The 14373-nt window shown below is 40.9% G+C and overlaps 1 protein-coding gene across 13 annotated transcripts in view; it reads right to left on the bottom strand.

The window, feature by feature from the left end:
* The window catches only part of ATXN3 (ataxin 3), a 35144-nt gene extending 21227 nt beyond the window's left edge, over positions 1-13917 (bottom strand). For 4 of the 13 annotated variants that reach the window (XR_015149455.1, XR_015149456.1, XM_086363192.1 and 1 more), the window contains exons 1-6: positions 12435-13917; positions 7395-7559; positions 7122-7166; positions 5535-5620; positions 5047-5113; positions 2294-2381 (exon numbers count right to left, since the gene is read on the bottom strand). Coding sequence is in view for 7 of the 13 variants with exons in the window: in XM_086363192.1 (XP_086219318.1) it covers positions 2294-2381; positions 5047-5113; positions 5535-5620; positions 7122-7166; positions 7395-7559; positions 12435-12497 (514 nt within the window). In the remaining 6 variants the exon portion in view is untranslated. Of the gene's footprint in view, positions 1-2293; positions 2382-5046; positions 5114-5534; positions 5621-7121; positions 7167-7394; positions 7560-11983; positions 12357-12434 lie in introns of those variants that run through there. The other 9 variants (XR_015149458.1, XR_015149459.1, XM_086363196.1 and 6 more) reach the window with 5 other exon arrangements.
* Positions 13918-14373: the final 456 nt, after the last annotated feature.

The following is a 14373-nucleotide window of genomic DNA, read 5'->3' as shown; positions in this document are numbered from 1 at the left end:
GGGCACTCTCTGCCCTCTTCTGCTGTCTATGTCAGAAGCTTTCCCTATCCCTTTTCCACGGTCATAAAACTTTTACCACAGGAAGCTCTGAGTGCCTAAAGCCTCATCTGTGGTCCTGATGCTAAATTATCTTCTTTGGAGATAACGAACAGGAAATACTGTTCACCTAAGCGATCACTGCTCTTAAAAAAAAAAAACAAACAACAGGCAATGAGAGATTTGAGTTGGCTAGTTGGTGCTATTAAAGAATTGTAATTAAATGTTTATATGTCATTAGGGTATTGTGGTTATATGTATATTTTTAAAGAGTCTTTGCTTTTAAATATTTTAATTAAAAAAATCTACAAAGATGATGATAAGATGATGAGTATTTTCTTAGAATAAACTGGAAAGAGAAGTGGGTAGGGTATAGGTAAAACAAGACTGGCCATGAGATATTTGTTGAGGTTGGGCGAAGGGTACATGTGGGTCCATCACATTTGTTTTCTATACTTTTATACCTGTTTGAAACTTTTGATAAGAAAATTTTGTTTCATTCTCTTTAAAGGAGGGTATATAAACTATACTCTCAAAAAAGATGATGTCAAGAAAGACTGAGAACTGAATACTGGCATTGGCAAAGTGGAGGTCACCGGAGACACTGAGAAGAGGCTTTTCAGTGACATGTTGGTTATCACAGTGTTGCTGCAACGAGTTCACGCACAGGAGACAATACACTAGAGATGACTCTAAGGAGAAAGTAAAAATGGGAGACGGCTGGAGTTTCCTGGCATTAAAAGAAGTTTTTTCTTTTTAATCAATGGAGAGAAAGAGCTTATTTCTCTACAGTAGGAATAATAAAAGAGGGAACCCACATAGGAGAGTAGAGCAACAAAAGCAGAAGCAGATCCTGAGTACGTGGGCGGAGCTGAGATCTAGCCCCAGAGTGGAGACACTGGACTTGGTTAAGAGCAGGAAACAGCTCATCTACTCTCATAGGCTGAAAGCACAGGAAGAGAGCATCAGGGTGATGATCTGCTGATAGAAGAACAAGGAGGTTCTCTTTTAATTGCTCCTGTTTTCATAGCAGAATATAAAGGACAGCCATAAGCTAGAAGTCAGGAAAGAGGAGGGGATGGTGAGAGGTCTGAAGGGAGAAGCTGTGCAATCATCATCCTGGGAAGTGGTAGGTGAGCTTACTGCAAGAATATGGTAGGGATATCAACTATCACTGAAGGCTCATTTGAAATTCGTGATCCTAAATTTAAAGCAAAATTGATCATATTTTATACTGCATCTTTAACCATGCTCAACTGCTCTGATGGAGGAGGACTGGACAAGTCCAAGATTGGATTTTAACCAGGGTTTGGATTTTTGTCATAAAAGTATGATGGAGGGAGAAAGAGAAAGGAGCTGAGAAGCACAACACTGTGTTATAATGATAATCACTGAATGATAATGAATTATAATGATGATTACAGAAAACAGGTGTAAGGAAATAAGGACCTAAGGGGAATGTTTAGGCTTGTAATAGGGTTTAAAGAATTGTTACAAAGCAAAAAAACAGAGAATACGGTATAAAGACAGGAGACAAAAGTCTAAGAATAGGACGCTTATAATTAGAATTTGAAGGTACAGTTATTAGTAATGGCAAGCAAGAGTGAAAAAAAAAGATCTTTGAAAGTAAGAAGCAAGAGATTGGATTGGACTGATTTTTTACGTAGAAATTACCAAGAATGATGAAAAGAGTTGAAGCAGAGCCATGATAGTGAGTCAGATCCTAAATCTTCAATGGAAAAGGAGGAAGATCAGACTTCAAAAGACTGCAAAAGAGTGAGAGGTAGACTCTAGTGATATATATTTCAAAGGAGCTGCAGTTTTTAGGAAAGAAGAGTGACCTAGAAGGGGTAAGGATGAACAAGAATACCTAAGCCTCCCCTTGGCTCTATGGTATGTGGCGTCTGGAAGACAAAAAAGCTAGAACATAGAAGGTCTGCAAAGGAATCAGCCTCATTAGGGGAGGGCCAGGTGTCAGCAAGAATGCCAAAAGAGCAGGATGATTCAAATCACAGCCTAAAGCTCACCATGTAAAACAAAGATTATTTCCCTGCCTCTGCCACAAAAGCATTATTGTTACACTTACTTCTACAAAGATGGTTTTATTTAGCTACACTTACTTCTAAAGAGAAGGTTTTATTTAGCCACACTCACTTCTGTTGAGACAGTTGCTACACATTTGCTATACTCACTTCTAGTGAGACAGTGTCATTTAGCTACTTCAAAAGATAACATAAAATGTTCAGTCTTTACTTACCTTCCTGTTGTAACTGAGCCAAGAAAAGTGCAAGGTATGTGTCTGATATTAATTCTGGACCCGTCAAAAGAGAATTCAAGTTGAACCACTGGAAAACAAATTGTCAATATTTAAGTTAGTGCACATTGTAAGTAATAAGTTTAGCATGCTATGAATTGATATACCCCATCTAAACTTAGTAAGAGTGTTTAAACACTGAAAACATGTCAAATTAAGATTTTTAAAAAGTAATTAAATCATACAATTTTTAAAAACTGAAATAAAATGTTGCAATTTTATCACTATTAAATGTTTTAAAAGTTTGCTTTAAGCCATAAACTTTAAATCCCCCCTTCAAAAAAGAAAAGAAATTGATAGTATTTTGAAGTATCCTTATTGTAGCCATAATTAAATCTTTTCCAAAGGAACAGTACAACAAAACCCTGTACAAAACCCTATACAAAAAACAATGTAATGTGATTACATTATATTGATGTGGAAGAAAAATGACAACTACCAAGTATTTCCACTGCTGCTAATTTTGGTCAAAATATTTTAATTGTGAGAAAGCTAGACATTCCAGGATGGAGAAGGTATTGGAGAAGGAAATGGCAACCCACTCCAGTGTTCTTGCCTGGAGAATCCCAGGGATGGGGGAGCCTGGTGGGCTGCCATCTATGGGGTCGCACAGAGTCGGACACGACTGTGGCGACTTAGCAGCAGCAGCAGCAGACCACTACTTCGTGGAACTGACATCGTTTATTCACTGTTTCTCGCGGATCCTAATTTAACCCACAAGACACAGCAGTTTCAGAAGTTATTGTCAGCATCATCACCAGATGCTTTTTGTGAATTTTACCAGAGATGATAATATTTTTCTCATTTTTTTCTTTATACAGGGGCCTCAAGACAAGAGTCTATAGTGAAAAATACAATTTTAATCAAAAATATAAATTAGAACCAAAGATGATAAGCCATAATTTGACATTTCCAGCACACCATTCCCTTCTCCAGGGGATCTTCCCAACCCAGGGATAGAACCCAGGTCTCCTGTACGGCAGGTAGATTCTTTACCATCTGAGTTACCAGGGAAGCTGAGTTTGTCTAAGATAATGTGAAATGCATAAGTTCAATTCTGAAGAAATAAAATTTACAAAATTTCTCAAAATAATAATGTAAGTTTACATGCAAATTAATACAAAGGAATTCCAGAGTTTAAGACTTTAGATCTTGAAAGTGAAGAAGAGCTGATCACATTTTTTAATATTTAAATAAAACCCCTAGGTTAAACACACTTGGGAGAGTCCTGCCTTGGTTTTTCCCAGAGTTGATTCCTACCTGGGTGGGTCTCTCCTGCACCAAACCACACTTACTTACTAGCCCTTTGCCACCCAGGAAGGACCATTTAAGATGAAGCTGCTTCTAAGCAGCAAACTTAAAATAGCAGGGCTTTCGTTTTAGAATTATCTTGTATTGATTTAACTCAATGTACTCTTTCCTGATTTCCTTTTCTGTTTCATATTAGCTTGTTTAAAAAAAAAAAAAGCTGTATTTAAGTGTACTTGAAATGTAGTAAACTGCACATATATTAAATGTACAATTTGAAGTTTTAACGTATGTATATACCCATGAAATCATCACCACCACCAAGAGAGTGAACACTTTTGTCACTGCCAAGTCTCCTGTGCCCCTCGTAATCCTCATCCATTGCTCCTTGCCGCCCTCATCCAGGCAACCACTGTCATTATAGATTAGTTTACATTTTCTATGCTTTTATATAAATGGAACACTATAGTGAGCCCCTGGTGGCTCAGACATTAAAGAGTCTGCCTGCAGTATGGGAGACTCGGGTTCGATCCCTGTGTTGGGAGATCCCCTGGAGAACGAAATGGCAACCCACTCCAGTATTCCTGCCTGGAGAATCTCAGAGACGGAGGAGCCTGGCAGGCCACACAGCCCATGAGGTTGCACAGAGTCAGATACAACTGAGCAACTTCACTTTCTTCTTTTCTTTTCTATGGAATATAGTATTTTGTGTCTAGTTTCTTTGACTCAGCATAATTAATTTGAGATTCATCCACATTGTTGCATGTATCAATAATTCATTCTTTTTCATTAATCTGTTTTCAGTAACCCTCTTTCAAAGAATCAAAATTCTGAGAAAAAGGACATTAAAAGTTGTCTCAAAAATGGTACTGGGTGATGGACAGGGAGGCCTGGTGTGCTGCGATTCATGGGGTCGCAAAGAGTCGGACACGACTGAGCGACTGATCTGATCTGATACCAAGATCACCGGTAATTATTTTTAAAAATAACACTTTTGGTACTTTTCTTGATCTTATAAAAGCCTTGCTCAATGCTCAAGACACATTCCATTTTTTTTTAATAGAAATGATTTATGTAGACACATGTATTACATGGCATTTGGAATGTGAATAACCTTGTTAAGCTAAAGCAAACATGGCTGAAAATTTTTATTCATACCGGACACTATTTCAGGCTTTGTGACACTGCTATGCTTAATGCAAACCTATGAAAAATAGAATTTAGCTGACAGAACATCTTTCTCACATAAAAACTTACTTATGTCTAAATATGGCTGTCTTGTCTTAAATAGAGAATTTTACTTATGTCCTATCTATCTAGATTGTAACCAGGCCACAAGTACACATTACTGGTGTGTTTCTTCATCTTTAAGGCACCAATCCCTTACACTTTAGTTGCAAATGAGGTACAGAATGAGAAAAAAGACAGATAAGGAGGAGAAGCGTTACCTGTTTTCCTAATTTTCTAACGGTAAACCAGTGTTCTTTATAGTTGCATATAAATGATCTTTCATTTCTAGAAACAGGAAAAAGCACATATGCAATATTAAGTTGAAATATTAGAATCATATTCATTTAGTTTGTCAATTAGAAAATACTATACAAAACCTATGATGACTTAGGATTATATTTACAGTTTTAAGAATCACTGATTTTTAAAAAATTACAAAACAGTATAAATCTCTGTAGAGATCGGTGATGCCATACAAAAACAACAGCACCACACCCCATTCAAGGATCAGCTCTGCACTGCCATACATGGAGGGATCAGGGAGGCTTGGGGGACACATGTTCACAGACAGCCCCAAAAGGCAAACCAGGAAAACCTGAGGGGGTAAAATGGGAAATATCATAACCAAAGCAGGCCAGACTTATTTTTCCCCTTTAAGAAGGTATAAATTTAAAAATCAAATATAGGAAAAGCAAAATAATCTTACATGGGATCAATCCTGAGCCTCTGGTACTCTGGACTGTTAAACAGGATTAGTTCTAAACCCCAAACTTTCAAGGCATTGCTTATAACCTGTTAAAAAAAAATTTTTTTTTTTTAATTCCAAATAAGTAGTGTTAAGCCACGTTAGTTATAGAAACAATTTTAGTTCATAGATAAATTTCCCCGGTAGGCTATGGGTTTTAAAGTGCATGTGTGTGTGTGTATGTGTGTGTGTGCATGTGGGTATATCACTATATGCATCAAATATCCATAAATAACAATACAGACATAACATTTAAAAGAGTACCTTTTACACTAATTTTCTGGAATTGTATGAGAACCATACAATTCCTAGATAGAACTGCCTCCAAAATCTAGATATATATTCTATCCAGTAAGTGCTACTCTTAAAACAAGTCCATTGCATTCATTTGGCTACTATGAGTCCTGCTTTAGAAAACTGACAGTAAACTTACTATACGGAATAATGATAAGTTTACATCTATTAAAATGAGTTATTTCTGAGGATTTAAACTGAAGTTTTCATCAGTTCTAAACTTCTTTTATTGTGGGTTTGTGATTTGTAGGAAACCAAAAGATAAACCTGATTATTTCAAAGTGAGAGAAAAAAAGGAAAAATTTTGAAAATTTACCACCTACCCTCCAAGGTACCCAACAAAGCAGCAAGTGAGCCAGGCATGAGTATAGACAAAAAGTGAACGATTTGTAGTGGGCAAGTGTGGACTGGTGCCCAGAGCAGCACTGCAGAAACAGGAAATGGCCAGCACTGAGCCCACTCAGGCCCCTGCTCTGGGCCCGGCAGCAGCTGTTACCTGTAACCACCCACAGTGAAGCCCTGGCTGCAAATGCTGGTGACCGACGAGTCCAGGAGGACTGAACAGGGGAACACATACAGAGATATCTGCAGGTCCCCCAAGAGAGGTTCTAAAGAACTCTGGATCCACCTCACAGGTGTTAGGAATGGAATGAAAGAGCCACAGATGAAAGAATCAATCTCACGAGTGTCATATATATATTCACCCACAGAATTCAAGGGGAGCGATAAGTTCACAAAAAGGGAAAAGACGAAAGCCACAGACCATAATGAAGGAATTCAATCCTGGTAGGCTGATTTAAATGCAAGGTTAGCAAAGGGTTCCCCTCTGTCCATGGGATTTCCCAGGAAAGAATACTGGAGTGGGCTGTCATTTCCTTCTCCAGATCTTCCTGACCCAGAGCAAACCTGCGTCTCCTTCATTGGCAGGAAGATTCTCTACTACTGATCCATGAGGGAAGCCTTTGAAATACTGTGAATTACTGGAATTACAGTTATTAGCATACAGATTCAAATTAACAACCTCCTTTGAAAAAGGCCTTCTCTAAAATGAAGAATCTACTGTCCTAATTTTCATGTTTATCTATATAGAAAACTAGTATTCTAAAGGATAATCTTATACTCTTATACTCAACCTACTGGAAGAACTTCTGAAGGTCACATCAATACAGTGACTATGAAAGGCTGTGAAAAGCATACGCTGAGTTTAGTGCCTGGGATATAAACAACACTTAGCACATGCTTGTGACTACTTACTTGAATAGAGAAAAAGCCACTGTCATCCATATTTCCAGAAGGCTGCTGTTGAATTTGGAGAGGTGGTTGGGGCGGAGATTGAGGGTGGGGAGAGAAGGGTAAAGTGTCATTAGTGTGTGTATTTAAAATAACATCTTGTGCATTCCCATCTACAAAGCCAAGAGCTGAGTTATAATTAACAAGTCAGATCCCCATTGGAAGAGCAGCTCATCCCTTTCTAAATAGTACCCACATTTTTTGAGAAGCGTGATTTAGTGAGTTTAAAATCGGTACCTGCAAAAATGTGCGATAGTCTTCACTAGTAACTCCTCCTTCTGCCATTCTCATCCTCTCTTCCTCATCTAGCTGATGTGCAATTGAAGATAATTCCACAGGGCTGAAGTATTCTCCTTGCAGTAGGTTATTCAAGCAATGTTGAGCACAAAGTGAGCCTTCTTGCTAATATTTCCAAAAGAAAAAATTCAAATGTGATTTGTAAAACAGATTTGTACAGTATCTTCTCCAAAGAGATATGTAATCATTAACTTCTTAACACAGCCAAACCACAAACATTTTCAGCTTTAGAAAGCATGAATAACCCAGGTATGGGCATTTTCATTTGCTAACATTTATTTCATAATTCTACCACTAATAAAACTATAATTATATGATCAGTTATATGGTCAAAAACTTAATGATTTCTATTAAACAAACATCATCTATATAAAATCTCATATTTTACTAAAAATTACTCTACAATAAACATTTGCTGCTGCTGCTGCTGCTAAGTCACTTCAGTCGTGTCCAACTCTGTGCAACCCCATAGATGGCAGCCACCAGGCTCCCCTGTCCCTGGGAGTCTCCAGGCAAGGACACTGGAGTGGGTTGCCATTTCCTTCTCCAATGCATGAAAGTGAAAAGTGAAAGTGAAGTCGCTCAGTCATGTCCAACTCTTCTCGACCCCATGGACTGCAGCCCACCAGGTTCCTCCATCTATGGGATTTTCCAGGCAAGAGTACTGGAGTGGGGTGCCATCACCTTCTCCTACAATAAACATTTAGCCTCCCTCATTTTCAGTAGCTAAAATAAATTCACTTTTGGAGATTCCATGGTAAATCACTAACTCTGAAAAGAACATTTAATCCCTAGAACATTTGTTCTTTCAACAAGATTTAAATGTTCATTCATGGGATGTTTACGTACTCCATTTAATGAGTACATTTAAAGGTTCGTTCATGGAATTTCAAATCCATGAACAGATGAATCTCAAGAACTGACACAGTAAGACAAATTCTGTTCCATGTTTATGGAGACTTGTAGCTACAAAAATGAGGTTCTCTTAAAGAAAGATAAGGCACACACTGTGGTGCAATGAGCAAAACTGTCCAGAAAATCATGCTTGGAGCTCACTTCTAGACAAGGCAGCAAGGAGACAGCATCCAAGTTCAAGTCTCCATGGGATCACTGGCTTCCTGTTATGGGAGTGGGAAGAATACAACTTTCTACAAGCCCCAGGGTCTTCGGGCACTGGGCAACTGGCTTTCTCACGCTACTGGCACCCAAACCTAAACCCAGGCTACCTTCAACTAAGTAGCCTGAGTATCATCCTTCTCCCCTCAACAATGCTACTCTCCTGTTTCCCTATAAGAAGGGAGACTCATGGGTGGATGAGGTCCCTCCCTGTGCACCCAGCGCTGGGCTGGACACCAAGGAATGATGACAGTTGGGAGAACACCTTCTCCTGCTAATAACCCTGATGCTCTAAGTTATCCGTTTCCCTAGAAAAGTCTATTCTTTAACCCAGCCTGTCTGACATCCTGCAATTTGTTCTGAGCTATGTCATACAACAGATCTGACCCCAAAGACCAACACCATGCAAGACACATCTTTTTCCTGATTTAATTTTCTGGGGACAAAATTCAAGAATGCAGCATTGAGACAGTCTGAGTGTGAGCTAGGGGGCTGAGACAAGTTTATCTTCTTATTTTGGTGCTGAATACAAAGCTTGAACTTAACGAAGGCGCTACCTATCCCTCAAATCATGGCTACGATGGCGAGAGAGGACTTGCCTGCGCCTCTGTTTCCTTCTACTGTATTTCTACTACTAGAAAGCACCTCCCACCAAATAATACGTGAGTTGGAGGGAAAGACCCTGATGCTGGGGAAAACTGAAGGTGGGAGAAGGGATGACAGAGGATGAGATGGCTGGATGGCATCACCGACTCATGGACATGAGTATGACTAAACTCCAGGAGTTGGTGATGGACAGGGAGGCCTGGCGTGCTGCAGTCCATGGGGTCGCAAAGAGTTGGACACGACCAAGAGACTGAACTGAACAGATGTCCTACTTATACTCTATTGAAAAATGGGCAAGACAAGCAAGTACTCAAAAGAGGATAGCCAACGGATTAAAAAACACAAAAGGGGGCTCACCTTCATTTAACTATGAGAGGAATGCATATTAGCATTAACAGTATGTTATTACTACACACTCCAGAATGACTAAAATGTTGGAGAGGATTAGAGACATCAAAACTGTTCCATATTACTGACGAAAGTGTAACTTAGTATAACCACTTTGGAAAGCTATCTGGAGTATCTACTACAGCTTAACATATACCAACCCTATAATCTAGTAATTCCACCACTAGGTACATAGCATAAGCAACAGAAATGCATACAGATGTACATCAAAAGATATGTATAACAATGTTCATAGATGCATTATTTGTACTGGCCCCCAAACTGGAAACTAGCCAAATGCTCCTCACAGTCCAATGGCTAAAATGTGTGATATTCACAAAGAAATACTATATAACATACTACGTAACAATGAGTTGCTCAGTTGCCACCAGATTCTTTGTAACCCCATGGGTTATAGCCTCCCAGGCTCCTCAGTCTGTGGAATTCTCCAGGCAAGAATACTGGAGTGGGTTGCCATTTCCTTCTCCAGGGGATCTTCCTGACCCACCGATTGAACCTGGGTCTACCTGCATTGCAGACAGATTCTTTACCATCTGAGCCATCAAGGAAGCCCTATTATATTGGCCACCAAACTGGAAACTACTCAAAGGCTCCTCCCAGGAGTATGGCTAAATTGTGTTACAGTCACAAAGAAATACCATATAACAACATACTATGTAACAGAAAATTAACTATATAACATAACAATACTAATTAATTAACTACAACTACCTGCAACAAAATGGGTAACTCAATCAGTGTTAAACACAGTTCAATTCAGTCGCTCAGTCCTGTCTGACTCTTTTCGACCCCATGAATCGCAGCACACACAAGACAGACTCAAAAGAGTATACTCTATATGATTCCATTTACAAAATCTCAAAACAGACAAAACTGATTAATCGATGATGTTAGAAATCAGGATAGAGGTTACCCTTGCAGGGGTGGAGGGAGACTTGGTATCCTGGAAGAGGACAGAGGGGGCTTACAGGATGCAGGTAAATGTTCTATTACTTGAGGTAAGTATTATTTACACACGTGTTCATTTCATGAGAATTCACTGAGCTGTACTCTTATGATCTGGGTGCCCCTACACGTGTTATCCTTAATAAAAAATTCAAATAACAACAAAAAAGTCTCTATTAAGATAGGCCATTTCACTTCAAGAGCTACCTAATACAGTGACCAGATACCGCAAACAGCAGAAGTGGTATTCAAACCCAGGCAGAGTTTGTACTAAGTTAAGTGAATTTTCATTAGGCTAGTGTCCAACTTCTTCTGATCCCATGATTAAGTGGTTACCTCCACTGCAATCTATCTAAACTAGGTACCAATGAACATTGTTTTTTAAAAAAAATACATTGCATGGTCCTCAAAAAGTGATGTGGAAAGATTTCAAGTTTTCAATGTGAAACATCTGGTCCTACACCAAAGCTTCTGAAATTAGTCATAAAAATATGTCCACTCAACGTTCTTTTCATCCAATCTCCTTAGCCAAGCAACTAAATTTCTCTTGTCCAGGATTCATATATGTCAGCCAACTGAAAAGATTAGTGATAACCAAACACTGAGTCCTTCCTCATCCACCAAAAAAAAAAAAAAAACTTTCTGAAATGTTTTCTATAGAGAAAAGCATTCCATAACAATTTGTTTGAATTTATACTGCACTTCCTTTGTCTCTGATTGCTTTGATTGCTGTGTGTGTGCATTTTAAAATGGATATATAAGTATTTAACAGAACAAAACCCCTTTGCTCCTACTAAATAACAGCCTCAGCAGCAACTCATTCCAAACATGAAACTATTATGAAATAAGATATGTGTTTATGCCGACCTGAGGAAGGTTTCATTCACACTCAAATGAAATGGTAATTGTATGCGAAAAAAGACGAGTTTATCCACATGCCACAAACATTAATCGTCAAGTGCATAGTCATGGAAGAATCAAAGCACAATGGGCTAGGCAGACAACAACAACATTATTCCTGCCCATCCTTAATACCTAACAAGAAAGCTGGCCTCCTGATCCGGCAAGATGCCACTACCGAAAGAAACGAAACCCAAACACCTCGTAACAGAAACTCTTGTGACGACTTCCCAGTGCAGAGGCGCACCGGGTTCCCTACTTCACTTCGCTGAAGTGTCACGCCCTCCATGGGACGAGCCAAGGTCCCTGCCTCAAGAGGCTTACGGACCCAGTGCAGGACAAGGATCTAAGGGTATGGGAGATTCCAATATAGAATTGAGAAGCCCAGAGAAGGAAAAGTTAATTCTTCCAAGGACTAGGACTGGCAGACTGGGGTGGAGTTGGGAAGGATAGAGGGACATGTCCAAGAGGTGACTAGCTAGGATGTGGGGAAACGGAGAGAGGGGGACAGAAGAAATTTCACGGAAAGTGGAGGGGAGGCGCAGAAGCCATACTCTCTCTCGTGCCCGGAGGCGCCCCCGGCCCGGCCCTTATCCCCTCCGGGCTTCCTGAACATCCCCGGACCGGGTCTCCTCCGGATCCTCGGGCACGGGCCTTGGGGTGCAATGGGGACAGCGGTGAAGCTCCCCTCGCGGGGAAGCTCCTCCCGCCCGGCGAGATCTGGATGGGGGCCTCTCGGGCCCCACCCAGCTCCCCGGGAGGCGGCGTTTCCGCGCCCCACGCCCGCCACCGCGCCGTGGACAGCTCCCCACCGAACGTGGACACTCACTTTTTCGTGGAAGATGGACTCCATGTTTATTTGTCTGGAGCCAACGGCCCCCGCGCTGAACCACCCCCCTCCAGCTCCGCCCCCGGCCCCACCCCTCTGCCCCCGCCCCGCCCCACCACGGTCTGCCCTGCCCACGTGCCTCACGTAGACCAATAATCTCCGAGAATGCGACTCACGTGGAGCGACCAGGCGTGAACACTGGGGCGGTAGATGAGGGGCACGTGACCTTCGTAGCGCATCCTAGCATTCCTGGGTTAGCCCCTCAAGCTGGGGAGTGCTGCAGCGCCTCCTGCCGTATGGAGGATCATCTCGCCTTCCCACTCATTGTGATGGATTCTTAAGCTTCTAGGGATTTGTTTTGAATAAGGATCACTGAGGTTCTATGTTCTTTTTGTTTTCTACTTTTACTTTGTATTATCTTTTTATCATATTTGCTTACGGTAATTTAGTATCTTTCTCCTCCCCCACAGAAATTTTCATTGCATCTCTCAACACTGACCACATGTGTGAAAATGAGAGTTATTATTTACACAGGACTTACTGGCAGGTGGGCACTCTTGGAAGTGCTTTGCATATGTTAAGAAATTTAATACAGCAAACTTTGATGTGGGCATTATTATCCCTATTTTACACACGGGGAAAGTGAGTCATGAAGATAGTACAGCACAACTACAAAGTCCAGACACCTTGTTACTAGTTGTAAGTGTTCTGGCCCTGAAGTGGAAGCATAAATTGAGGGAGGTGAAAAGCCTAGGATAGTGGTGGAGGAAGCTAAAGGAGCAGGATAAGCGCAGGTCTTGTATCCTGAAACCAGGTTAAGGAAGGTGTGCTTTTTTTTTTTTTTTTAATCTTCTCCTTGGCACCACAGGCATGTAGGACCTCAGTTCCCAGGTGAGGGATTGAACCCAAGTCCCTTACATTGGAAGCATGGAGTCTTAACCAATAGACCACCAAGGAAACCCTAGGAAGGTGTGCTTTTTACAGGCAATGGGGAGCTATAAAAAGATTTTACAAGGAGGTGAGACAGACTCAGGTTTGTGTTTTAGAGTGATCAGTTTGGTGGAAGCAGAGACCCATTACTGTCAGAGGAATCCTGGGAGAGATGACAGTGTTTGGACTAGCTTCATAACTTAGTGATGGAGAGAGACCATTTTGAGAGATAATTAGCAAGTGAGACTGAAAATATGAAAATGTCCCACTCTTTGTGACCCAAAACTATAGCCTGTCGGGCTCCTCTGTCCATGGAATCCTCCAGGCAAGAATATTGGCATGGGTAGCCATTCCCTTCTCCAGGAGATCTTCTAGACCCAGGACTTGAACCCCATGTCTCCAGTATTGTAGGCAAATTCTTTACCATCTAAGCCACCAAGTAGGGAGACTCAACAAAACTTGGTGAGAGAGTGGGGAATGAGAGGGAGAGAAGTGTTAGGGTCAGACTTCTGGGTTTCTGCCCTAGGTAGCCACTGTAGCAGGAAGGATATTCACTGAGGTGGGGAGTAATTGGGAGGAGAAGCTTTGGAGAGGAGAAAAAGACAAAGAATTTATGCTTTGCAGATAATTGGCTGAATGTGAAATATCTATGAGATATTCAATGTTGAGGTGGATGGGTGGATAGATAGATATGTTGTTTGGCTGTGGAATGGGGAGTTGTCGGCAAAAAAAAAAGGGAACTGAAACCACAGAAGTAAATATAATCATCTTGGGGAAAGGAAGAAACTGGGAAGAGGATCTAGCAGAGCCCTGAGGGTAGAGAAGGAATAGCTAAGGAGGGAGGAGAGCAGGAGGGTGTAATGTTATGGAGGACCTGCAAAGGAAATGTTTCAAAGAGCAGTTAGTGTTAGCCGTCCAGAAGTCCAGCAGCATAGGGACTTACAAGAGCCCACTAAATTGTGTTGTTACAGAGACCATTGGTGACCTTGGTGAGTCCATGTCCAAGGGGCAGTGGGAGGGAAGGAAATGAAACTGCCTGTGAGGACCAGGTGCTCAAGTAAAGAATTTGGTTATCATTTGTCAAGTGTCTCTGCATGTACAGTCCACAGTCTTGTATTGGAAATAGTGTTCTTAAGAAATTGTAGCCTAACTGGGGAAACAAATCATGGTCTCAGGAAGTGAAGA

The sequence above is a fragment of the Bos grunniens genome, chromosome 21 (genome assembly GCF_055505025.1).
Source record: "Bos grunniens cultivar Pamir isolate PY7600 chromosome 21, Bosgru_T2T1.0, whole genome shotgun sequence".
Classification (NCBI taxonomy): domain Eukaryota; kingdom Metazoa; phylum Chordata; class Mammalia; order Artiodactyla; family Bovidae; genus Bos; species Bos grunniens.
Note: the sequence above shows the minus strand (reverse complement) of the source record. Positions and strands in the feature narration are given on the sequence as shown.